General features: G+C 36.9%; 3 protein-coding genes across 4 annotated transcripts in view; all 3 read right to left on the bottom strand.

The window, feature by feature from the left end:
• Positions 1 to 2,889: 2,889 nt before the first annotated feature.
• On the bottom strand, positions 2,890 to 6,880 carry LOC306843521 (small ribosomal subunit protein eS4). Its single transcript, XM_079375043.1, has 7 exons — positions 6,630 to 6,880; positions 6,100 to 6,177; positions 5,664 to 5,844; positions 3,827 to 3,924; positions 3,541 to 3,712; positions 3,296 to 3,453; positions 2,890 to 3,040 (listed from the first exon to the last, which is right to left on the bottom strand). The coding sequence occupies exons 1-7, from the start codon at positions 6,630 to 6,632 to the stop codon at positions 2,939 to 2,941; spliced, it is 792 nt and encodes a 263-aa protein (XP_079231169.1). The 5' UTR covers positions 6,633 to 6,880; the 3' UTR covers positions 2,890 to 2,938.
• Positions 6,881 to 7,911: 1,031 nt separating this feature from the next.
• The window catches only part of LOC306864004 (histone deacetylase 8), a 33,717-nt gene continuing 15,699 nt past the window's right edge, over positions 7,912 to 25,929 (bottom strand). Inside the window, exons 10-11 of one of the 2 annotated variants that reach the window (XM_079407652.1) lie at positions 24,208 to 24,313; positions 7,912 to 9,406 (exon numbers count right to left, since the gene is read on the bottom strand). In XM_079407652.1, the coding sequence (XP_079263778.1) occupies positions 9,393 to 9,406; positions 24,208 to 24,313 (120 nt within the window). In that variant the 3' untranslated portion in view covers positions 7,912 to 9,392. Of the gene's footprint in view, positions 9,407 to 13,129; positions 13,885 to 24,207; positions 24,314 to 25,929 lie in introns of those variants that run through there. The other variant, XM_079407651.1, reaches the window with a different exon arrangement.
• On the bottom strand, positions 7,946 to 11,209 carry LOC306864129 (cbp/p300-interacting transactivator 1-like). Its single transcript, XM_079407849.1, has 2 exons — positions 10,969 to 11,209; positions 7,946 to 9,373 (listed from the first exon to the last, which is right to left on the bottom strand). The coding sequence occupies exon 2, from the start codon at positions 9,364 to 9,366 to the stop codon at positions 8,935 to 8,937; it is 432 nt and encodes a 143-aa protein (XP_079263975.1). The 5' UTR covers positions 9,367 to 9,373; positions 10,969 to 11,209; the 3' UTR covers positions 7,946 to 8,934.

The raw sequence follows: 25,929 nt of genomic DNA, 5'->3' as shown, positions 1-25,929 counted from the left end.
CAACTTTCTCTGTCAACTCAGGCTTGATCCTGAGTTAATGGAGCTGGTGCACATGAAAGTGTGACATCATAATGAGCAGCCAATCACATGCCTTGAAACTGGGATTCACTTCTCGTGAGAGAGTCAGTGCGAATTCACTACCAAAGATTAAAAGATTGAACAATATGAAGAATTTAAACACATTTACACAGCAAAATGAAACAATCGATCCATTAAAGAGGAAAACTTATCTTACCATTTAAGTGCAAGTAAAATTTGTAAAGTTTATAATATTTATAGATATAACAACACTTAAAACTGAAACTCATATGTAGTCATGTTTACAGCTATTGATTCTAAAACGTATTTATATTGCATATTATCTATGTTTATATTAATTTAAAATAAAAGCTTAATAATTACTATTAAATTAAGCTGTCTTGTGTAATGGATTAAGGGTATACTAATTATATAAATAATAAAAAATAATCATGTCTAAAAATCACATGATTTTATCTTTAAAAATGTTTTATGTAGTGTCCTTTAATTTGGAGTAAGAGAAACTGGAGGAGTGGCTTTATTGCGTCAGAGATGTGTCACTTTGCTTGAAGCTGATTGGTCAAATTTCAGATTGAGATCTCTAAACCAGAACATAACCTGCCCCGGAGCAGGTTAGCCGTGCAGCGTAAGATACCATGGCAACGAACACCGATTAAAGCCGAGCTACTTTCATAGTACCTAAAACCCAGGGTTGGCGGAAACTAAGCTGAAAAACTAGCCACCTAATCCGGCTTCATGGTACAGGCCCCTGAACCTGTTAAATAAGTACTTGCGATCTTTGTGCTTGACTAATTGTCTTCTTACTCAACACATTTCCTGGCCCAAGAGTTCAACTAGGCATGAAGACAGCAGGTGTGTGTAGAACTTAATAAGTGCATAAATACAAATTAGAAAGAGTAAATGACATGTGCATACATGAACAGATGTGTCCTGTTATTGGCAGATATTTAATATTCATGTATTTAGAACCAAAAGGTAGAACGCCAAGAACAGGACTAGACACACCTGGATTAAAATGTGCATAAAGAAATATTAGGTTGTGTGTGCGTGTGCGTATTTATATATACTGCCGCTCAAAAGTTTGGGATTAGTAAGATTTCTTATGTTTAAGGGAGCCTCTTCTGCTCATCATGGCTGTATTTAATCGATCAAAAATACAGAAAAAAAACTGTAATATTGTGAAATCTTATTGCAGTTTCTTATTTTAATATACTTTAAAATATAATTTATTTCTTTGACGCAGTGCTGAATTTTCAGCATCATTACTCCAGTCTTCAGTGTCGCATGATCCTACAGAAATCATCTTTTTAAACAAATGCTGTTCTTTTTAACTTTTTATTAATCAGAGAATCCTAAAAAAAAATCACAAGTCCCAAAAAAAAATAATTATGAAGCAGCACAATGGTTCCCAACACTGATTACGCACTGAACAAAATTATAAACGCAACACTTTTGTTTTTTCCCCATTTTTCATGAGCTGAACTCAAAGATCTAAGACTTTTTCTATGTACACAAAAGGCCTATTTCTCTCAAATATTGTTCACAAATCTGTCTAAATCTGTTAGTGAGCACTTCTTTGCCGAGATAATCTATCCACCTCACAGGTGTGGCATATCAAGATGCTGATTAGACAGCATGATTATTGCACAGGTGTTATTTCAGATTATTGCAATAGGCCTTTCGTGTACATAGAAAAAGTCTTACCGGTATTGTTTATAGTGCATGGAATGGAGCAATGTGATTGGTTGACCGGATTTATAGCATTCTGCTGAGAAAGGAGACTGGCGTTTGTTGTGGTTTGGAAAAAAAGGGAGATATACAATACTGACTTTGGTGGAAACTTTTTTTTTTTTTTAAATGGCGTTTATCGCGTTTTGGAACCAAACTCTTCATGTATTCCTATTTGGTAATCTAGCAGTGCAGTAACAGCCATTAAGATCATGGGCAAACAAACATAACTATCTCCAGTACAGTGCATGTATAAAAAGTGCTGAGGGAGGCACACAAGATTCTAAGTGATACAACACATAATCTGATCCTAGAATGTGAAATGTTGCCAATAAGCCATAATACTTAATACATATACCAATAAATTAATAATTAATTCATCTGCAATAAAGATATTAAACACCATTAACGAAGAGACTTAACTACAACACAAGGTCTTTAAGATTTTTGTTACTATGCATGTTAATTGTGAGTTATGCGATGCAGGAGCCTCTTCTAAGCCCAAGATAAATTTCTTCCTAGGGACAATAAAATGTACTTTACCTGAAACTAAGAGCCTATCCCAACATCTACTACATATGTACTAACATGACATGAACACTAGAATTTCAATACCTCTAAATGTCTGTTCAGTAGTCCCTATGTAAAAGATTACACAATTTAGTATGTGTGATGCTTTGAATTAAGTGATAAAAAGCAGCTGTCAAAGTTTCGCGAAACCCATCTTTGCACCAAAAAAAACAAAAAACAAAAACACTTGGCTGCCAAATTATATGGGATATTTAATTAAATTAACGCAATTCCAGAGCACCTGAACATGATGAACGATCGGATACACAGCCTCAAACAGCGTTATGAAGCAGTATTAGTGATAGTGTGGATTTAGTGTGCTTTTAGCTCTGGCATTTATCAGATCTTGGACAGTCTTGCACACTTGTCACATGTACACACACTCAAGTGGGCAAGACCGTAAGTGTGGGTAGAGAGACAAGTCTAGTAGAACACTTTATTTGAATTTTTTTTTTTTTTAAGTATCACTAATTATATTTCAGAGTACCTGCAACAGAGTCTCTCAAGTCTTTCCACTTCATACATTTCAACAAAAGACAAGATTTGCTGTAGTTGTAAATAACCTTTTATTTGAAACCAAGGTGTTTGCTAGCCTGTTGACTTAGCTGCTGCTCTGTTTAGCAGCCAGTCTCTTGTCTCTCTCCTCAGCAATGGTCAGGCGGATACCCTTTCCACGAGGCAGGGACACCCACGGCTTGTTGCCCTAATGACAGAGACACAGTATTAGTATTATGAACTTGTAATAAGGTAAAAAGTGGTTTGTTACCAAAAACTAATTTTCACCACGTGAAAAAAAAAAAAAAAAAAAAAAAAAAAAAAAGTAGAAATGTGTGCAGCTCAACGAGTAGAAAGTTCCCAAAGCCTCAAGTCTTAATTCTGAGCACTGTTTGAGCAAATACTGCTTGCTAACAGCCCATATTAAACAACATACAGCAAACTGTTTGAATCCTGTACTCACCTTGCCGATGACGAAGATGTTGGAGAGCCTGGTGGCAAAGCTGTTGCCAGTGCTGTCTTTAACATGCACCACATCAAAAGAGCCAGGATGCTTCTCTCTATTGGTGATCACACCAATACGCCCCAAATTAGCACCTCCGGTCACCATGCACATGTTGCCTATTTACACACAGAAAGAAAAGTCAATAAGTGACGTGCAACTCAAAACAAAAGTACGACAAAGTTTTAGACAATATGCTCACCAACCTGTCTCAAATTTGATGAAATCTGTGATTTTGCCAGTGTCCAGGTCAATGCGGACCGTGTCGTTGACCTTGATCATAGGATCAGGGTAACGGATGGTGCGGGCGTCATGGGTCACCAGATGTGGGATTCCCTTTGTGCCGATGAGGATTTTCCTCACCTTGCACAATTTGTACTAAAACAGGACAACAGGATTATCTCAAAAAATCTACAGTCTCAAATTAAATTGATGTAATCCTGTCATACCATCCATTATTTGTCATGTATTTTGCAAGAACATTAAGCTCACCTTGGCCTCCTCGTTTGTGATGCGGTGAACTGTAAAGCGTCCCTTGACATCATAGATCAGCCTGAAGTTCTCGCTGGTCTTCTCAATGCTGACCACATCTGAAAGAACGACAGCATAACACATTTCATTAACACATGACCATCAGATCGCCACCTCAGCTTGTGTTTTATAACATCCTGATAAACAGCCTGCCGCATCACCTGAGGTGGAAAATCAGTCACAGCAGATTAATATCCTGTTGGCACCTACTAGGCAAGTATGGGTGCATAGTGGAAACGTTATGAGAAGGAGAGTGTTATGACAACACTGAGGGATTAGTCACTCAATGTGATGATTGCGGTTCAACCATCTGGTAATATTCAGCTCGCAGGCTCAATTGTGAGTGCCAGTGCAGAGACTTGGAAAGTCTAGATCGTCTTATTGTATTGAATGCAATATACTCGGCAGACAACCATAAGACTGATATTTAAGAGTGCGACTAAAACCACACATTTCTAATAAATACAATGACATGAGTGATGAAGCAGAATTTTTACATTTCAGATATATATAAAAAAAACAAAAATGGTATTCATAGACTAGAGCTTTGAACAATATGCCCGATTTCACAGACAGGGTTTAGACTAAACCAGGATTAGGCCATAATTCAATTAGGATATTGAAGTAAATTTTATAAACGTGCCTTAGAAAAACACATTACTGGTGTCCATCTTGAGACAATACAAAGGAACTGATATATTTTAAGATACTGATCTTAAAAGTTTCTTTCAGTTGAAACAGCTCATACTTACATTTTAGTCTGGGACTAGGGTTAAGCCTGGTCTATGAAACCGGGGGATAGGGTTCACATCCTAAACATTGACTAACCTAAACATCAACCCAATGCCTTAATAATGAGACCCTGTTATATGCCAATGGCCTAAACTTGTGCATAGGAGTGTAGCTGAAATTGTGCAGTTAGCTGAGATTGTTGAAAGTTAAAAAACGTTAAACTAGTTGAAGTGCAACAAAGTTGTGAAGCATCTCAGTATTATGCAGCTGGGGCACTTGAGGATTAGGAATATTAAAGTACTGAAGGATTTCAGACATCACTTATTAAAGGTTCAGATATACAGTTTCATCATGCAAAACGCTATTCTTGAATATTTAAGCTCTAAAAGATGCCCACATGCTCCTTATACGGACATATCTTCCCACCACAGTCTAATCAGTTTCACAAAATATCTTTTACACTTCTCATAATGCCTTTAACACAGTTTGGAAGCATTGCTGTAGCAAATTATCTAGATTTTGAGCTAAATCTGAAACGGTGATATGGCTTCGTGCACTTATCAAATCACTAAAGGCTGCAATTTCAAAATTTAGTATACAGTCTGTTGTGCTGCGTGTTTCACAGTGAAGCAAGGCACTGCGATCATTTATTTGCACCCAGCTCATGATCCAATGTTCTCAGCATCACAGTTCATGCAGCAAACCATCTCTGCACGTGTTGTCAGTTTAACATACATTTAGGAAAATAGTGTGCAGAAGTTACACCATTACATTTGTATAACTACCAAAATTGTGTGGACAGATGACTGCAGCATTTCACTGGATTTGTAATGAAAAGCACTCAAATGTAAAGGTCTCCCTGCAGTTTTCCAGCAAAAAAGGTTTAACACTTTAAATTAAAGACGGACAACTGTTAATTTACTATAAAAATGAACAAGTCTTGTACAATCTAGTTGCATTATAAAACTAATGTTTCCATCTTGCTTTAATCTGAAGGTTCGTAGATGATACCAGTCCAGTGAATGCACCCAAACATATCACTAGTGACGAGAGCAGCAGAACTCACCCATGAAGCCAGTGGGGTAGGTGACATCAGTGCGGACCTTGCCATCGATCTTGATGAACCTCTGCATGCAGATCTTCTTGACCTCATCTCCGGTCAGAGCGTACTTGAGACGGTTCCTCAGGAAGATGATGAGGGGCAGGCACTCCCTCAGTTTGTGGGGACCGGTGGAGGGACGAGGAGCCTATAGAAACCAAACATCAAATCAATTCACTTCCATACAAAATCACTTTATGTTGTTAGCAGAAGTAACTAGTTAAAGCACATGACACTTTGCATTGAACAGGTCAACATGGTTTCTTACAAACCCTTGGCAAGTGTATAAGTGTACATAATCCTACAGATTTTTCTGAAAAACTCGGTTCATTTCTTCAAATCTAAAACACTAACAAATACAAAGTTACTGAGGGTTATCTTTAAGAAAGAAGAGCTCCCTTACAAATACTCCAGTGAGTTTGTCCAGCATCCAGTGTTTAGGAGCTGCGACACGCTTCAGATGCTTCTTCGGTCCTCGGGCCTGAGTAAGAATAGAAACAAGTCACTTCGATAATAGAAAATCATTGAGTGCAGCCAACGCGCGTGCAAATGCTCTCTATAGTGTTCTGCACCAACAACACAAGCTCGGCCTTCAGATTCATTCTGGATATTAAACACACAGAACACGATATTTAGACAACGCAAGCTTAATACAAATTCAACTTCATATTCATTAAAAAGTATTAAACCCACAGAACCAGTTAAAAAATTTACATCACACCATCATGAAATAGCGAGCCCCCTTTGGAGCTAAGCATGTTCCGTTAACCTTTTAAACATTACATCTGCACCTTTTCGTGACAATTTGTGTGTGGTTCACCTTTAATGGGGTAAAAAGAGCATTATTTGGAACACTAATGGAAGCCTGCGCTCTTTAAAACGTTGATGTTTGTGGATTATTTTGGGAGGCTATCACGAATGAAATGCACTCACCATGTTGGAGTCTGCGGAAAAGGACCAGCCACTTCCTGTCAGCGGAAGATAAGCTCAACTACCGGCGCCGACGAGGAACATCGCCGCTGCGAGCGTGTGCCATCAAGTGGGGAGGTCTATAATCACACCTCAAAACAACGTTTACCCGATGTCTTGAGCCTTCTTCGATTACTTTTAATGTATAAGTGTATGTTTCTTCATGTACGGGGCCTTTTGGCTCATTTCTGTTGCGCACATTGTCATACTGGCTCATTGCTATTTTCGCCTATTGAAAAAAGTTCAAATCATAGTTTGTATTCTTTTATGACAATGTCACAATTGAGTGAATATCAGGGTGTTTTTTTTTTTAACTAATTTTGCTAAGGTGCTATGCATGAAAAATTAAACATTATTTGGATATTACAGCTGTTTCTTTATTTTGTCCCCTTTCTGTAATCAAAATGTTTCAAATGAAACGTTTGTCAATATTATTTGCAATTAAATATATTTTATCATTTTTTTCATGTGCCCTAAAAATAGTTTTGAATGGTATGAATGACAGGATTAGCAGTGGATTTAATAAATTATATGATGTTTTGTGCTATTAGGTTTGGCTTCATTTTCATCAAAACCAAGAACCAACATGTTTGTTGTTGTTGTTTTAAGTTGATGTACTTGTTCACCAAGGGAAAAACAGTGTCTGTAGTTAAGATGAGGGACAAATACATTTAAAAGCAAATTGTCTTACATTGATGCTTGTAAATTCCAGGTTGTGAAACAGGGTTGTGTTAAGAAGCAGGTCTAGGGCCAGTCATCCACTGGTCACCACACAAACCTGAACTGCCTTATCTATTCTGTAGCATGTTTGAGTCTAACTAAATGTGCATTTATATCTTGAGTAATGCATTCCAAGCATAGGTTTAGTATTAAACCGAAATTGAACTGTTATGAAGATATTTCTACATTAGCTAGACGGGATGTAGTAAATAAAGTTGGCCACTAGAGAGCAGTACTAACCAGTTAGTCATCTGTCGCTGTCTAGAGCTGGACTGTAGACTGTAATTGATCACTGGTTACAAATATGATTTTAAAAAAGGTTTTTTCCGACTTTAGCGTTGTCAGCAAGAGTTTTATAGATAATACTCCAGATAACATCAGTTTATTTGTTACTATTTGTTCATTTAAAATTATATTTTAATAGTAAACACTTAGCTTTTATATTGAGATTTTGCATTTGTTTGGTCAGCGCTTGTCAACCTGAAATCATGAAGGGTTTTTTTAAATGTGTTTTTTATTCAGTTAAAGTGTTTTTATTTGAAAGAAAAAGCCAAAGACTTGTGCTTTGTAACTTTATTTTCTCACATTCAGGAAAAAACTGAAAAGTACACACACACACACACACTTTTAAATATAATAGGTAATAACTCTCTTATGTAGAAAAATAAATGGATGGAAGAAAAGTGCTAAACGAAAAATCTGATTAAGTTTCAGTAAATCACAAATTTCAAAAACAGTAAATTAAAAAAAGAAAAAGACAGAAAATATCTGACAAAGTCCTCTTTCAATGGGTAAATTGAATGCATTTTAAGCATCTAAAATGTCTAACATATTTGTGGATTTTGGAGAAGACCTGCACAGATCTACATTACAATTAACTTGTTTTATTCATACAGCCTACATGACCCAAAAACAAAAAGAGAGAGCAGAACTGAATTAGCAGATTTAAATTTAGAGGGGGGAGGACAGTAGGCAATACTCTTTTTTTAATTAACATTAAGTGCATGAACCAATTATCTCTTGGAAAAAAAAAAAACCCATAAAACTAAGGCTATCAGACCATGCAGCCTGAATTGTGGGGAAAACAGACACATCTCATTAATATATTTAACCATGGAAAACATTCGGCCAGGTCGAGTTCCTCTGTGACCAGCGAAGCTTGCGATGACACGGCTTCTCGAGGGAATCTCTTGAATGATGGAGAGGCTCCGCTGAGCGCACCAATTTCACAATCACCTTCCATTACACACTTGTAATACCATCCGACCGTGTGAATGAGCTTTGGAAAGGCAAGGGGAAATGTCTTAAGCATGGCCATTTTGGTATGTGTGCTTAGTCCTCTGACTTCTGAAGACTTTTTGAAATTCTTCCTCCACAAACAGCTCACATAAGAGCAAAACTACATTAGTCTGCCTCCAAAACTGTAAATAACAACTCTTGACAGTTCCTATCTGACAGTTAATTTTTCTCTTCATAGGCATATTTAATGGCCATTATTTGGACGCTTTGATTTTGAAGACAGAGGGAGATTTGGTAGCCCCTGAGAGGGTCAGCAGCCGGCCGGCACATCCGCAATGAAGTCAAACTCGTTCTGACCCAGCCATAGCTCTGGAAGCTCATTGGCACGGTCCAAACCCAGCTCCACCACAAGCGACATGAGAACTTCCTCATCGACCGGATCAGAATCAATGATCCCAGGTGCCTGTGAAGCACCAGGGGTGGTGATCTGTCCTGGGCCCAGCATGGTGGCGCCGTACCCTCTACCGGGTCCAGTTGTGGCTGCAGAGGACAGATTCTGATAGTGGCTGTTGAGTTTCTGGAGCTGCATGGAGGCTATGAGATGCTGGCCGGACTGCAGGCAGAAAGGCTGGGGTTTTCCCAACACTGGAGAGCTGGGATGGAGGGCAGCGGAGGGGAACTGAGGGCTCGTCTTGCCTGATCCAGAGTAGTGCAGGAGAGAGAGCGAGTCACGATCCTTCATGGTGGCACTAGAAAGCAGGAGGCTCATTAGATGGACACACCTGAAGGAAAAGACGATGATAACATCAAAGTCTCTTCAAAACATCATTTGTGTTCCACAGCAGAAAAATTGGAATGACAACAGGAATACATTACATGACTTTTGGAATGGGAACAGATTTTAAAATATTATGCATCATACATTTCATAAAATGTTTCCAGAGAGGAACTAGACACCACACACGACTGAGGGTCACAGACTACCAGACTTTCAAGTCATTTCGAACAACAAACTCATGCAGAAATGTGTGCCTCATCGCAAGGAGTTGGGTGACAAATGAAAACAGTGTGTTTTAAAATCAGCTCAAACGATAAAACATGTTTGATATCCTTTGACTCTACAGAGTCTGAAGTTAAAAACATCTGTGTCCATCATACACTGCACAATTTACTTTGAAATCTGTCAACTTGCATTGACTCCTTCATACCGCAAATAAGGCAAATACTTCAGAAGGCAAAAATCTGTACTATATTCCAGCCTTAAATGAAGACTTTTGGGTGAACTATGCCTTTAACTGAGATCACAAGGCAAGAGTTTATCAATGGATATTTCAGAAGGGCAGCAAGTCATATGACTTTCCGAGACTATTTGTAGAGATGAACCATTCATAATCCCTCAGATGTGGGGTTAATTATGGAGTACGTGACAGCGTCCTGTGACTCCATATCCTCCTGCGTCTCACATGTGCTCACACACACGGAGGACAAGTAATGAGGCACTTAATCATATGTGCTGCTCCACTCTCCTCAATCCCCACTTAAAGCCATTCTTTTGGGGAAAGGCATAATTGCTGAAAGCTGGCATGCAGCTGCAATGGACCTCCAGCAACGAGCAGCACACAGGCTCATCTCAGACATTGACAGCTGTAGGGCATTCATCTCGAGATCTTTGTGTTTAGCTCATTGTAGTCTTTATTCATGGCTTGGAAGCAGTCACATATAACACGATGAGCTCTACAAATTAATTAGACCAAGACAAATGTAAAAAGCGAATTTTGTGGTTATCTGCAAAGCCCAGCTTTAAAACTGGACTGTGAAAAAGCATAATGTTGATCTAGTGACATTAAATATTATTTTAAAAGCTGCCATACAAGATTGACACTAAAAAAGGTTATCAATTTGAGTCACAATCTGTGTGGTGCAGAACAGATAACTTCTCGTTTCCTGGGCTATCAATAGTCAGGGAGACGTTGTGGGTTAGTGGTGTCAGTTTAATAGTCAATTATGACACAAACAAGATTAAAACATTAGTTGGTGACACTCAACTGATTTAAGCACAGCTTAATTACAACCACTGACTGGATTAGACCCAACGTGTTCCGTAATAAATATCCATATTTAGTATTCAAGAGAGGATGTGGAATTTGTAGTAAATTCTAAAATTCTAAAAGCTGTTTTTAAGGACATCTTTCTGTATAATTATTTTCTTGCGTCATTTATACAACAATTAAAGCGTTTTAATAATATAGTCTAGTTTAAACGTTATATAGAGTTGGAATTTGCAGAATGGATATATGAAAGTTTTTATTTTTTTTAAGGAAATTAAAGATATAGGTTAACTTACCTTTATAGGAGAAACGGTCAACTTGGGTTCGTGTTGCGAATCCAGTATGACTAAAGAACAAGACTTTTTATCATTTATAGAAATTACTATATGCGCTGAGACTGCACTGCATGAAAATAAAGCCTTTTAAATAGGGTGCCGTTGTATTTGGCAAAGACAAACTCTCACGTCCAGTCGACTCTGGATGTGAAGTTACAGAAATGTTTCCCGTCCTGTTGCTGGAGAGCACCCTCAATGAACTGTTACTGAATCAAAGGCATTAGCCTAAATACACTCGACTCTCTCAAGAGGGATCTGAGTCCGCTCGAAAACATGGCATGGATCATCTGCGAAACTGGATAAACGGACAATTTATAATTATAGCATATCAAGGATTACTTGACTCCAGAATTAACATTCTGTCATCATTTACTCGCCAAAGCCTTATTTTTCTTATTTGGGTTACAAAAGTTAAAACTGTACATACTAAAAGTAGCCTAGCACACATTACTCCTGTGCTTATTGTCTTCTGAGGCAATATAATGTTACGACTTTAACTATTTAATTTTAATTAACATAATATAAATTTCGCGGATACTGTGAAATGTGTTTTATATGTCGTCGAAGTCCTGAGTATGCTTCTGATATAAATGAATATGGGCACGGTGTAAAAATACTTTTTTTAATATTTAATTTTTTTTTTTTTAAGCTTAAAAGTTATTTTTGATCATTTCCCGCAGCAAAGTACTGCTGCAAAATCTATAACGAACGGACATTTGTCATTCTTCACTGAATCAGAACCGCATCAATTAAAAAAAACCTGTTTCGACCGAAAACGGTGCAAGCTACGTCTAACAAAACTTGAGCTGTTCATCTCAGTATTGATTAAAAACGAGATGCAGCCAAACGGCTTTCTTTTCCGTTTTAACGGGTTTAAAGGCCGCATCTGTCGTTATTCATGAAGACACTTCACATGTAGATTAGGAGGGAAGTGACGGGTAAAGGAGCAGAGATTTGCTTTGCTCCTGTGGGAAACGTTATGCAAATGAAGACAAACGGTTTCGACATGCCCTTTGTTTATCACAACTCAAGAACTACTGTCATAAAGGACACTTTTGTATCGAATAATAGGTCACACTCCTCAAATACTTAATTTCAGTCCGGTGCTGCTGACAAAAACTGCATAAATCTGTTAGTGATCAATGCAGTGAGTAGAAGATCAGTCAGAGTGAAAGGTTGAACAAGTCGCGAGACAAACACTTTGCATGAAATTCGTTGGGATGTCAAACATAAGACAATCACTAGATGAGCTGGAGCCGGTAAAAAGGTACACTAGTCCAGGTACGAGATGATCAACAACTTTTTCAGGCAGCTTATGAGTCAACAAAGAAGGTGTAAAGGGGAAAATAGTCTGAACACTTTTGAGTCTAAATCTTTCTCTTAAACAATTCCTCAGAAAACGCCTAACATTTTATTCAAGGTTATAAATATATAGTTTTCAGACATTATAAAAGGAAATACACTTTTTTTCCCCATTGTTTCAAAATATGTTATGAATTTTACTTCAAAAATTAAAACACTGTAGGACAGCTGTATTCCAGTCATTTTGTCTATTGCATTTTTAATGCATTTGAATAACCTAATCGATCTAGACAGAAAAGTAAAATAAAATTGGTTTCACATTATTTTGACTCATAATACAGAACAAAATACAGCTGCAAGTATTCAATATGCATTTTTTTTAAAAATCTATTAAACTTGAAATGAAACTGTATACTAGTGTGTCACATTTCACCCCCCAAAAAGAAATTTATTCCATCTCTCATTTATTTACTCTTTCAAAAGCAACCTGCTCGAGAAAGCACAGAGGAAAAATCAAAAGCAGGATCGTGAAGTATTGAGTAGACTCTTCAGTTCTACATAAAATCAGTCCCGTCTCGGTTTAATTCTGCAAGTTTTACAGCGCTCTTTTGGTAGCATGGATCAGTTTATTGGGCTAAAATGCAATAAGCCCCATCTCTCAAAGCTAATAAATGACTTAATGAATCACACTTGGTGTGCCATTCAGAGAAACCTCTGCAACCAAGAAATCCATAAAGATCATGCTGAAAAGAACAGGACTTCCACATGTGACAGCCCCAAGTGAAACACAAGGACAAAACTCACTGGAAGAAAAATCCACACAATTTCTTTTTTGAATTTTAATATATAACAGAAAAGCATTTATACAAAAAAAAAAAATGTAAAGTTGACAGACAGCTTGAAAACATTTACAATTTTTGACACTCATCAAGCACAAGAAAATAAACATTGTGGTAAAAAGCATGCCATAGGCAACATAAAAAAAGTTCATGAAGACAACATTACTTGGAATTTGGTCAGTCTTCCCATTAAATTTCACTTATCCAGTCCATAACGGGACAAGACATTGCAGTTAAAAGTTATAAAAGATGGTTTCACTAAGGGGGTGAAGCCAAACCGTAAAGATCAGAGTGACTTGCCATATAAACCATGGTAAGACATATTTCTGGGATGCATCTTTGACAAGGCTCTTTCAACCATTTGACTATCGCATTTTCAATTGATCCCATAGTTAAAAACCAAAATGGTGACAAAAACATGTTATTTGTGACATACTGCACCCCTGACATATTGCATTCACGCTTTGAATTTAATCCAAAAATGGCTTTGGATTTCTGTAAAAAAGTACACCCATTTAATGTTTGCCCCAGATCCGACATTGACTAAAACCGTTCAAATGTGGTAACACTGGCCCATCTCTGCATTTAAAAAAAATGTTCCCTGGAAACATTCAAGTAATGTTTTCCAAGCTCCCTTCTGGCGATGACTCCGACATACTGTCTTCATTAGAGGAGCAGGGCCTGATTTGGAAATATGAGCTGGGAGCCCACTGCTAAACTACATTCTTCAGATTCCCTGTAAACAAGCAGGGGAGGAGATAGAGAGGGGTAAAGACAATTTTTAAAAATGGATCAAAATAAATGACAGAAAACATTGAGAAATATTAATACAGTGGAGACATTTGGTGTAATGAATGTAACTGTGGAAGATTTACAGATGAAATCAGTGCTGACAAAAGACCTACAAAAAGCTGAGATGTCCACATGAAAAAGAACCAACCATACTTTAAAGTCACAATGACAAAACAAAGAAACAAAAGATGCAAATCTGGGGAAAAAACTGGATTTCCTATGACGTCTCTTACGGAAGCACAAGCTATTCAAATATTTCTAAATCTAAATCAATTTACATGGATTTACAAACCGCAATTTGCATTGGAATTGTGCCTGCCATTCACACTAACCCTATACAGTTGAGCTGAAAAAGGACGTCCCCTTTGTTCTCAACCAGCAGCTGGTGTTTTGATAACATTATGGTTGGCTAATGAATTTGAATTTAAGGCACTAAAAGGAAATCCTGGTTTAAAAAAAAAGGATTCGACAGGACAAAGGCATCTTTATAAATCAATAAAAAAAAAAAAATCTCTTTTAATAGACATTTTAATCCACAGTTGGTCAAGAAATGTAGATGAAGTCATGACTGTGGAGAAAAATCGTTCCCTCATTTTCAGAGATTTAATCGGAAGCCATACATTTACAGTGACATTTTAACATTATTTTTAAACACAACATGTTCCTTTGACTTTGAAGGTTGCGGTTCCGAAGCCCTTGGAGCTAATTACCTTCAATTCTCATTTGAAATGAGCAAGCTTTTCCTTTCCTAAAACTCAAGTGGTTTCACATTAAGGAAACCCGTAAATGTTTATGAATCTATTTACATGTAGAATTCAGCAGATGTCTGATGATCTCCCGTCTTCATCTTTCCGGGCCTAAATATGCATGCCCTTTGCAAATATGGACTGTTTTCAGGGATGGAATCAACAAAAATGTCCAGTTTGTTTGTAGTCAGCTACAATATACGGTCTCTATTAACACTCACCGTTTAAAATTATATGGCCTTCAAGATGAGATCGATCAACTCTGCCGTATTCGCAGATCAGAACCACTGAAAACAACCATTTATGGTGTTTACTCGTTTTTGCCCCCTTTTTTTCTCAGCGTTTTATAACGCAAGGCTGAGTGTTGTAAATGTTACCCAGATGTGCTTGGAAACTCCGGTAATTTGTAACAACTGCAAGCCTTTCTATTTAGTACCTGCATTAATCAATCGCAGTTCTTCACAGAGAAATGCTTGTGTCAGAACAGAGAATGTTTGGGAAGATCAGGCAAACAGACTTCAGGTAACTCATCAAACAGGTTGGCATTCGTCTTGCATTTGCTTCGCTCATCCGCACAATTTCCTTTCCCTCATAAACACGCCGCTTGTGTGACATACATCCAAGCACTGAGCACAACAGAAAAATCCTAATTAAAGAGTTTAATTGATGTGAGCTGTTCACTTGAGCCACATGGGGCTGTGCGAGCTTGTTGAAAAACGATACAGGAGTCTTTAGAAAACCCTGCACTTCAGTGGTGTAATTTAGTGCCTAATAAAACCTCATCACACACAATTACTTCCTCCTAATATAAACCCAAACATTTGACCTCATTTGACCAGTGTGCTCCAATGACCTGACTATCCAAACAACAATTACAATTACCACAAAATAACTGGCATACAAATATTGTCCAAAGCTGTTATATAACACCACATATAATTCACCTGGCAGATAAGTCTCATGCAATGTTTAATAAACTAAATTCTTTTTCAATTCATTCATTCATACCTGTTCAATTTACTTGACTAAAATGCACCAAAGATACACAATTTTGTCCTAACTTAATTTAACTTGTTCAGTCCACTCATACATATATATATATATATATATATATATATATATATATATATATATATATATATATATATATATATATATATATATATATATATATATATATATATATATATATATATATATATATATATATATATATATATATATATATATATATATATACACACACACACGTTAATGAATCATTTTTGAAGCAATAACTGAAACTTTGCAGTGTTATTTTTAGAATGAAGATAAAATAAATGTTTTCAATTTTAATACATTTTAAATTGTAATTGATTCCTAATTGATTAATTGTAATTTATTTATAATTTTTTACTTTATTACAATATATTTTTTTATTGTCATGTTTTTATTAATCATGTAATTTATTTACAATTTATTAAATTATTATTTATTTAGTCATTACTGTCACATTTATCAAAAACCATTCAAATGTGTTGATTTGGTGCTCAAGAAACATTTTTCATTATTATCAATATTGAAAATGGATGTGCTGCTTAAAACTGTTGTGGAAACCATGCTGCTAATTTTTTAAATGATTCTTTGCTGAATAGAAATGTCAGAATAACATTATTGAAAATACACTTTTGTAACATAAAAGTATGTCAATTTTGATTAATGCATTCTTACTGAATTAAGCGATTACTTTCTTCAAAGAAAAAAAACAAAAAAAAAAAAAAAAATCTTCCTCACCCCAAACTTTTGAACTGTTGTAATTCAGAAACTTGTCTTTGTACTCATTCGATTTCAGGAATCTACTCTGGATATATTACATAAGATGTGCCACGTACAAGTAAAATGACAGACAGACAATTGCTCCATCAAAACGCATTTTAAACTAAAAATACCCAAAAACAATTATATCTGAGACATAGTTAGAGGTTTTACATAGCGCATTTAACATACCACACGAAAAATCCTGTTTCAACATGGCAGAACAGATGCCACTGAAAAGTCATACATGCACTATACAAACACACTGGTTAACCTAAAGAAGCCATACAGAATCTAAGTACAGGAGTTTGTCAGTTCTCATAAAACTAAAGATGTGATGTGTTGCATGCAGCATAGGACACTTAACGTGGCTCCAAAAGCTGACCTCTGTACACTGTTTCACTCACTAATGACCCTCCATAAGCAGAAGGTCCTAAAAGCCAAACTGATCTGGAATCTGTGCCCATGTGTGATTGCTATATAAGACTGCTGTATGTGCAAAGCTGTCTTAAGAGATGGGTGGAAACCCTAAAATTGAAGTTGAACAGTCTGTGCCTTAAGCCCTTTTTAATTAGTCCCTAGAGCTGCGGGACAGAGCAAACACGTAGCACATGCTTCACATGCCGCATGGGCACACAAAATAAGCATGTTTGTGCATATTTGTCATGTACTGTTTAAGGAATAGGCAAAACTCTCTCTAGCAGTAAGAGTAATGCTTGTTTATGAATATATCATCTGGAAAATTTATACAAATATAAATTTAGTATTATGACTAAAATGTGTTTTCATACAAAGAAAACCTTCCCCTAACTACAGCTCTTAAATCTCTTTCAAGCTTAATGTGTGGTCACATTAGCCACATTTCAGTAAAAATTTCACAGGAAAAAAGCTCCACTGCTGTAAGTGGTGCTTAATGCACCATGACACTATAGACAAAGTCAATTTAAAACGAAGCAGCTTTCTGTTGGGCGAATTCATGAGACCAACTCATACACAAGTGAAATCAACATGGGGAACTTTTTGGCCCTCACAAACTCCCAATCACACAGATTCCCATTTAAATGACTATATTTCTTCATGACTTGATGAAACGTACCAATTTGCAAAACTAACGCAATGTATAGTTGATATCAAAAACTAGATGACTAGCAATTTCTTACTGCTAAATTCTGAAAAAACAGAGGTGTTAATTATTGGACCAAAAACGTTTGCATGTAATAACCTAGATCACCATCTAATACTTGATGGTTGCTCCGTAAATTCTTCGTCATCAGTTAGCAACCTAGGCGTACTTTTTGATAGCAATCTTTCCTTCGAAAAACATGTTTCTAGCATTTGTAAAACTGCATTTTTCCATCTTAAAACTATATCTAAATTACGACCTATGCCCTCAATGTCAAATGCAGAAACATTAATTCATGCATTCATGACCTCGACGCTAAATTATTGTAATGCTTTATTGGGTGGTTGCTCTGCATCTTTAATAAACAATCTCCAGCTGGTTCAAAATACAGCAGCTATAGAGTTCTTACTAGAACCAGGAAGTATGACCACATTAGCCCAGTTCTGTCAACACTGCACTGGCTCCCTATTAAACATCGTATACATCTTAAGATCTTGCTAATTACCTATAAAGCCCTGAATGGTTTGGCACCTCAGTATTTGAGTGAGCTCTTATCGCATTATAGTCCTTCACGTCTGCTGTGATCTCAAAACTCTGGCCATTTGATAATACCTAGAATATCAAAATCAACTGCGAGCGGGAGATCGCTTTCCTATTTAGCGCCCAAACTCTGTTGTTCCCCAATTGTAAGTCGCTTTGGATAAAAGCGTCTGCCAAATGGCTAAATGTAAATGTAAATAATACACTATCCCATTTCTATAATTCAAATCCGTTAAAGGATTGTTAGGCTGCATTAATTAGGTCAACCAGAACCAGGAACACTTCCCAAAACACCTGATGTACTTGTTACATTGTTAGAAGAATGGCATCTACACTAATATTAGTCTGTTTGTTTCTTATTCCGAGGTCACCGTAGCCACCCAGATCCAGACTACATCCAGGAACCAGATGAGTCCTTTGCACAATCTGATTTTGCTTTAGCCTCAATTTTGCCTGGCCAGAGGAGAATGACACTTTCGACAAACTATTTCCCCGTCTAAATACTGTAAAGCTGATATAAAGCCACCCAGCTTTATATCAAGCAGATGTAAAGCTGCTTTGACACAATTTTCATTGTTAAAAGCACTATACAAATAATACTGACGACTAAATGGGGGAGAGAAATGTTTAGTCGTAATTGAAATGCCACTAAGTAGACTGAAGCTAAGGTGGAGCAGATGTGACTGTCTGTTTCTTCAGCTTGTTGATGAGTATTTAAATTCATGGGCTGCACAAAAGTCAAGGGTGGTTAAACAGGTTAACTGCATCCCATAAGGAGTGAGGTGATAAGAACAGGAGACCACAAACCGCCACTCTTGTCTCTCATATAAACACCAGTGGTTAAGAGGTATGAACACTCATTTCTTTAAAGAGATAGTTCACCCAAAGATGAACATTCAGTCATTATTTACAACCCGAATTCTGGAAATGTTGGGACGTTTTTTAAATTTGAATAAACTGAAAACTAAAAAGACTTTCAAATCACATGAGCCAATATTTTATTCACAATAGAACATGCATGACATAAATGTTTAAACTGAGAAACTTTACAATTTTATGCACAAAATGAGCTCATTTCAAATTTGATGCCTGCTACAGGTCTCAAAATAGTTTGGACGGGGGCATGTTTACCATGGTGTAGCGTTTTGGTGTTGGAATTTGGCCCCATTCTTGCTTGATATAGGTTTCCAGCTGCTGAAGAGTTTGTGGTCGTCTTTGACGTATTTTTCCTTTAATGATCATGGGCCAAATCTGGACTGCAGGCAGACCAATTAAGCTCCCGGACTCTTCTACTACAAAGCCATGCTGTTGTAATAGCTGCAGTATGTGGTTTTGCATTGTCCTGCTGAAATAAACAATGCCTTCCCTGAAATAGACGTCATCTGGAGGGGAGCATATGTTGCTCTAAAACCTTTATATACCTTTCAATATTCATAGTGCCTTCCAAAACATGCAAGCTGCCCATACCGTATTCACTTATGCACCCCCATACCATCAGAGATGCTGGCTTTTGAACTGAACGCTGATGACACGTTGGAAGGTCTCCCTCCTCTTTAGCCCAGAGGACACAACGTCCGTTAGTGATGCGCGGATGAGCTAAAACGTCACCTGCATCCGCAGCTTCAAATAAATTATCCAACCGCCTGCACCTATATTTTTGTATGATTTAGATAACCGCACCCGATCATCACATTCAGGGTTCGTATGGTCATGAAAAACCCAGAAAAGTCATGGAATTTTAAAACAGCAATTTCCAGGCCTGGAAAGTTTTGAAAAAATAAATAAACCCAGAATGTTTTGGAAAAGTCATAAAAATCTATTTCACAATCCTCTGTATAATAGAATTGTTTAATTAGGTCCTGAATTTCGGTGCAGGATTGTGCAGGCTATATCGCATTACTCATTCCCGCAGCTTTCAGCTTTAAAATGAGGGAAATTACGGCAAAACATTTATTCAATATAGCGTAGGCTATAGGTTAGATGAGTAAATAAATCCACACAAACGATCAGATCGAATCAGTCATTTGAAACCAGCGTGAGTGATTCAGCTGTACCGCGTCCTCTCTCTTTGAAAATCTATTATTTTCACATCTTTAAGCCATTCGGTACTCGTGCTCTTCAGATGCGCTTTTCGGTGCGCTCACAGTCACATCCAAAACATGCTCTGTGAGTAACAAATTGAGTTTGCAAGCAAATCTTGTTGCGCTTAAGTGGCCAAATACACACAAAATGGTCGTCCAGGCGAGTATCCTCATAAGCACTAGTCGGCTTTGTCTTAAGTTAATGCAAAGAGTTGAGAAAGAAAACGCATGTGTATAAGTATTGGATTTATGAAATAAGTCTTGTGACAGCAGCCTTATTATATATAAATAATAAATATAAAGCTGTGCGTTCTGTCATTGTGAAACAAACAACAAAAGACAGGAAATCCCTCACTGCTCTTGACTAAATAATGTTTTGTTGAATAACTTTAATATTAATTTACACTATTTAATTTCTGTAGCCTATTTAGAAAATGTAGCTAATATTTGCATCATTAATGATTCATCATATCTACCCGCGACCCACCCGCAAATAATCAGAATGCATTTCTTTATTACCCGACCCGTGGATTATCCGCAGCGCCCGCGGTTGTAACCGCTATCCGCGCATCACTAGCGTCCGTGATTTCCAACAAGAAAGTCAAATTTGGACTCGTCTGGCCATAGAACAATTTTCCACTTTGAAACAGTCCATTTTAAATGAGCCTTGGCCCACAGGACACGACAGCGCTTCTGGACCATGTTCACATATGGCTTCCTATTTGCATGATAGAGCTTTAGTTGGCATCTGCAGATGGCACGACGGATCGTGGTTACCGACAGTGGTTTCTGGAAGTATTCCTGGGCCCATTTAGTAATGTCAATGAAAGAATCACGCCGATGAAAGATGTAGTGTGATTTGAGGGCCCGAAGACCACGGGCATCCAACAAAGGTCTTCGGCCTTTCCCCTTACGCACAGATTTCTCCAGTTTCTCTGAATCTTTTGATGATGTTATGCACTTTTGATGATGTTATGCACTGTAGATGATGTTATGCACTGTAGATGTTATGCACAACGTTCCTCAATTTGACATTGAGGAACGTTGTTTTTAAAGTATTCCACAATCTTTTTATGCATTCTTTCACAGATTGGAGAGCCTCTGCCCATCTTTACTTCTGAGAGACTCTGCCTCTCTAAGACATCCCTTTAATGTTACAGACCTGATGTCAATTAACAATTAGTTGCTAGATGCTCTCTCAGCTGAATCTTTTCAAAATGTCTTGCTTTTTCAGCCCTATGTTACCCCCGTGCCAACTTTTTTTGAGACCTGTAGCAGACATCAAATTTGAAATGAATGTTCTTGAATTTGAAATGTTCTATTGTGAATAAAATATTGGCTCATGTGATTTGAAAGTCTTAGTTTTCATTTTATGCTAATTTTAGTTGTTTTGGACCCTTTCAACATTACAGTACACTGTATATGTGTTTCGTTATTTGAAATAAAGCTGATATAAAATAAAATTAGATAAAAATTAAATTAGAAATGTTGCCTTGGCAACTAATTAAAATAAATAAGTTATAAGTACTATAAATAAGTACTACAATGACTGAAATTAAATAAGTCTAAATTAAAAAATAAACTAAAAATGACAAAAACATTACTAAAACTAAAAATATAAAATAACAGATACTAGTTTTAAAATGTATTTTTTTCCCCTCAGTTATAAATACTTTTGTTGACATTTACTTCACTACATTTTAAAGAGTAAAACTGATACTTTTTCTCCAATACATTTCTCCACATTTACAATGGCAAAGCTAAAAAAAAAATAATAATGAATAAATAAAAACAGCATGAAAAGCTTTGTGGATCAGTCATTGCAATATCCAGTTCGCAAATTAATCTTCTGATTAAATTAAGTTCCTTTGAATCTTTACTTTTTTTTTTTGAAGGGCATTTAACAAACTCTCCCTTCTTCATATAGTTGCAGCTTATATTTATATTTGTATATATTTATTTGTTTTAGTGTGTTCCTAGTTTAGCCAGTTCTCATTCTCATCCCAGCCACTCTCTTGAGAATTCAGCTTTAAGTTTCTAATGGGGAATATGGGGAAGTCGTGGTCTAATGGTTAGAGAGTCGGACTCATAATCCAAAGGTTGCGAGTTCGGGTCTTGGCCCGGCAGGAATTGTAGGTCGGGGGAGTGAATGTACAGCGCTCTCAACACCACGACTGAGTTGCCCTTGAGCAAGGCACCAAACCCCCAACTGCTCCCTGGGCACCGCAGCATAAATGGCTGCCCACAGCTCTGGGTGTATGTTCACGGTGTGTGTGTGTTCACTGCTGTGTGTGTGCACTTTGGATGGGTTAAATGCAGAGCACAAATTCTGAGTATGGGTCACCATACTTGGCCGTGTGTCATGTCACTTTCACTTATTTTTTTTCAAACAATGCTAAAGATTAATTGATCAATTTGTTTCACAAAGTGGTCTGGATGATCCAAATCACAACTCTGAATCTAAATCTTGAGAAGTACAGCATTTTTGTGTTAAATAATGCAATAATAATTATATTATATTTTTACTTTCCAACATATTGTATTGTGTATATGCACTTTTTTTTTTTTAAAGACAGTAGCATGAAATTTCATTTCAACAATTTAGATCATTTATTGCTGAATTAGGAGTCTATGGCTGTATGAACACAGACACATTATGAATCATTGTCAGATATCAATTCATTCATTGGTATTGTAACTTGTTTTTAGATATAAAAATTAATTCAATAATAAAATGTAAATGTAGCATCATTCAGAACAAGCATGATCCAACAATGATCTACAAGTCTGCAATGACATGAGACTTCATTTTTGTGTGAGCAATCTCTTTGTTTGTTAATGTGGATATTTACAGACTGCAGCAACCCAGCACTCAGCTAGTCTGCCAAAGATACGATCAGTTACTTTTACTGAAGTATTTTTCTAATGAGCTACTTTACCTTAGTCAATATCCATAAATGTATCTTTACTTTTACTTAAATATGACAATTGGATATTTTAAACAACACTATGTAAATAACACGAAAATAACACTGCACCATACCATGAGTAAAGTAAAGGACTTTGTGAGACTTTGGTTGGCTTCTCTAAATCACATTTGTTCTTACACACAAACAATGCCAATGGGTTAATATTCGGAACACTGCTTTTCCTTTTTCGCTGCCAGGTTTTTGCCCATTCACACAGATGTTAGAATGAGCTCAAAAGGAAAAATCTTGATTTTATTACATCCAAGGGGCATCTGAAATATTCTCAGCATAGCTTTGAAACATGTTTTGAGTCTTAAAGACAATTGTCCCTGGAGAAGGTGAAAAGGCAAGAGTTTGCTAAAACCTCAAATAAACACAAATGAACACACACAGAGAGAGTTCATGCACAATTGCAGCCATAAAAATACACAAAAGGTCTGACATAAGAACATAAAAACAAAGCCTCGTGTCAAAGGAACAAACCAGACACTGTGTCAAGAAACCTCTCATAAATGTGTGGATAAGTGCGTGTCTGGGGCCCTGCACGTACATGTGTGCAAATGTTCCTAGTTTAGCCAGTTCTTATTCTCATCCCAGCCGCTCTCTTGAGATTTCAGCTTCAAGTTTCTAAGAATTCTTTGCTTATTTGTTTACTGATGACCGGGAACATCAAACAGACATGTTTCTCTTTTCTACAGCTGAGGAGAGTCTGTCACAGGAGACAACTGTGGTTGGTTTAAAGGTCTCCCTGGTCACTGGAGGAGGATGGGACACAAAGTTCTTGAGGAGGCTGGAGGGACAGCTGGATGAACGAATGACTAACACGCCATCCTACCGATCATCAACGGTTTTCCAAATAAACAGACCATTACTTAAAATATTTGAACCAGCTTTGAAAATGGACAAAAGTAATTCCATCTGTGGAAATGGTACTGGACTAAGTGTGGAGAAAGGGTGATATTCAGGGTTGGTGTTTGAGTTTGGTGAGTTTCTGGCTGTTGTCATGGTGATTACCTTTGATGGTGCTGATGACCCGCTCCAGATGCTGGCTCTCGTTGCGGTCGGGTCGGCAGCTCGGGCTGATCTCCAGTGAATAATCCGGGCCGTATTCGGTGAAGTACTGGATTAGAGATAAGCAAAACATAATTAAAGTCACCATCACTTAAAGTGACAATTCTTTACTGAAGCGTTTATTATAAATGATTTATTTGTGCACTTACTTTTGTCCAAATCCATGAAACACAAATGAAGATTTTTTTAGTTTTTTTTGTCCATAATAAAATCATAGGGGTTATTTTTCACCACACTGTCACAGTTGAAATGTTTTTCAAAAGTCTTCTTTTACTACATGCTTTGATTTTGGGTTTGAGATAACATGAGGGCAAGTGTATGATGACAGAATGTTTATTTTTGGGCAAATTATCCATTTAATTAAATGTGTGTAATTATGCATACTGTATGTGACTCACGTCTTATGACTTGCACTCAAAGGAAGTGCAAATGACCAGTATGGCGGGAAACCAATATTTCTCCAGCTAGAACAGATCTGCAGCTGTTTCACGAATAACCCTTTAATGTGATCTAGGTTTCCTTCAATAAAACAAGTCCTGCTTTTGTGAGTTTTTCTCAGCTATGAAGCAGCATATACTTAAGCAAATCTGAGAAGGTTTAGTCTTATTTCCACTTTCTTTCAAACAAACACAAATATACATCAGCTTGCTGGATGGCTGTGCTCAGTCTATCACAGTGTTCTGACACTTGGATTGAGAAGGCAAGCCAAACTAATTTAAAGTTTCCCATATCATGAATTGCATCTGAAATACAATTAGCGATGCATTATGATTTTGAAGTGGAAACTATAGGGACTGGCCAAAAAGACAGCCAGGCATTCAAAAACACTCTGCATTGTGTTGGTAGGGTATCTGGTGTTTAAATTGGATAGAGATCAGATTTGGTTGTATGTGTGTGACATGCATTAGCTCAACTCTGCTTTCAATTACTCGTCTTTTGTTTATCCGGCTTACCTCCGGTCCAAATGTTCTCCAACATGTTAGGGATTATACAACATATGAGTCTGTGAATGTGTGCAATCTCACATGTTTTATGCACACACCTAAGTAATGTGGAAATAGGATGCAATTGGACCATGAATTTTGCACACAATTAGTTTTATTAAGCTGTTAATAAGCATTCACACACGGGACACCACAGCATGCCACTTGTTTTCCCATGAACTCAATTTTTCCCAAGCAGGCTAATCTGAAACAGCACTGTCCACAGCTCTGTTGATTTTTGGTTTGGACCACACTAAGATCAGGATGAAACTCTCTTTATTTAAAGAGTTATTTAACCCAAAATTAAAAATTCTGTCATCAATTACTCAAACCCATAGGATTTATCTTCAAAACACAAATTAAGATATTTTTAATGAAGCCTGAGAGATTTCTGTCACTCCATTAAAAGTCCATTCCACCATATCTCTGATGTGCATAAAAATATAGAGAACAATCCATTTGAATTGATGCCATAATGTTTTATTTTGGGTGAACTATCCCTTTAACTTTTGCCATAGAGAAAAATTAACTCGTTTCAAAAATAGATGACAAACAAAGTTGATTAAATCAGATAAAATTAGACAATGCAGAATAAGGTCAGTAGCTCCCTCCTCAACAGGGCAGACTGAGAAAAAACCCCAAAAAAAACAATAATGATCAAAATATGACCCAACACTTCACT

Source organism: Barbus barbus (genome assembly GCF_936440315.1).
Source record: "Barbus barbus genome assembly, chromosome: 1".
NCBI classification, from domain to species: Eukaryota; Metazoa; Chordata; class Actinopteri; order Cypriniformes; family Cyprinidae; genus Barbus; species Barbus barbus.
This window is presented reverse-complemented; position numbering and strand designations above follow the sequence as displayed.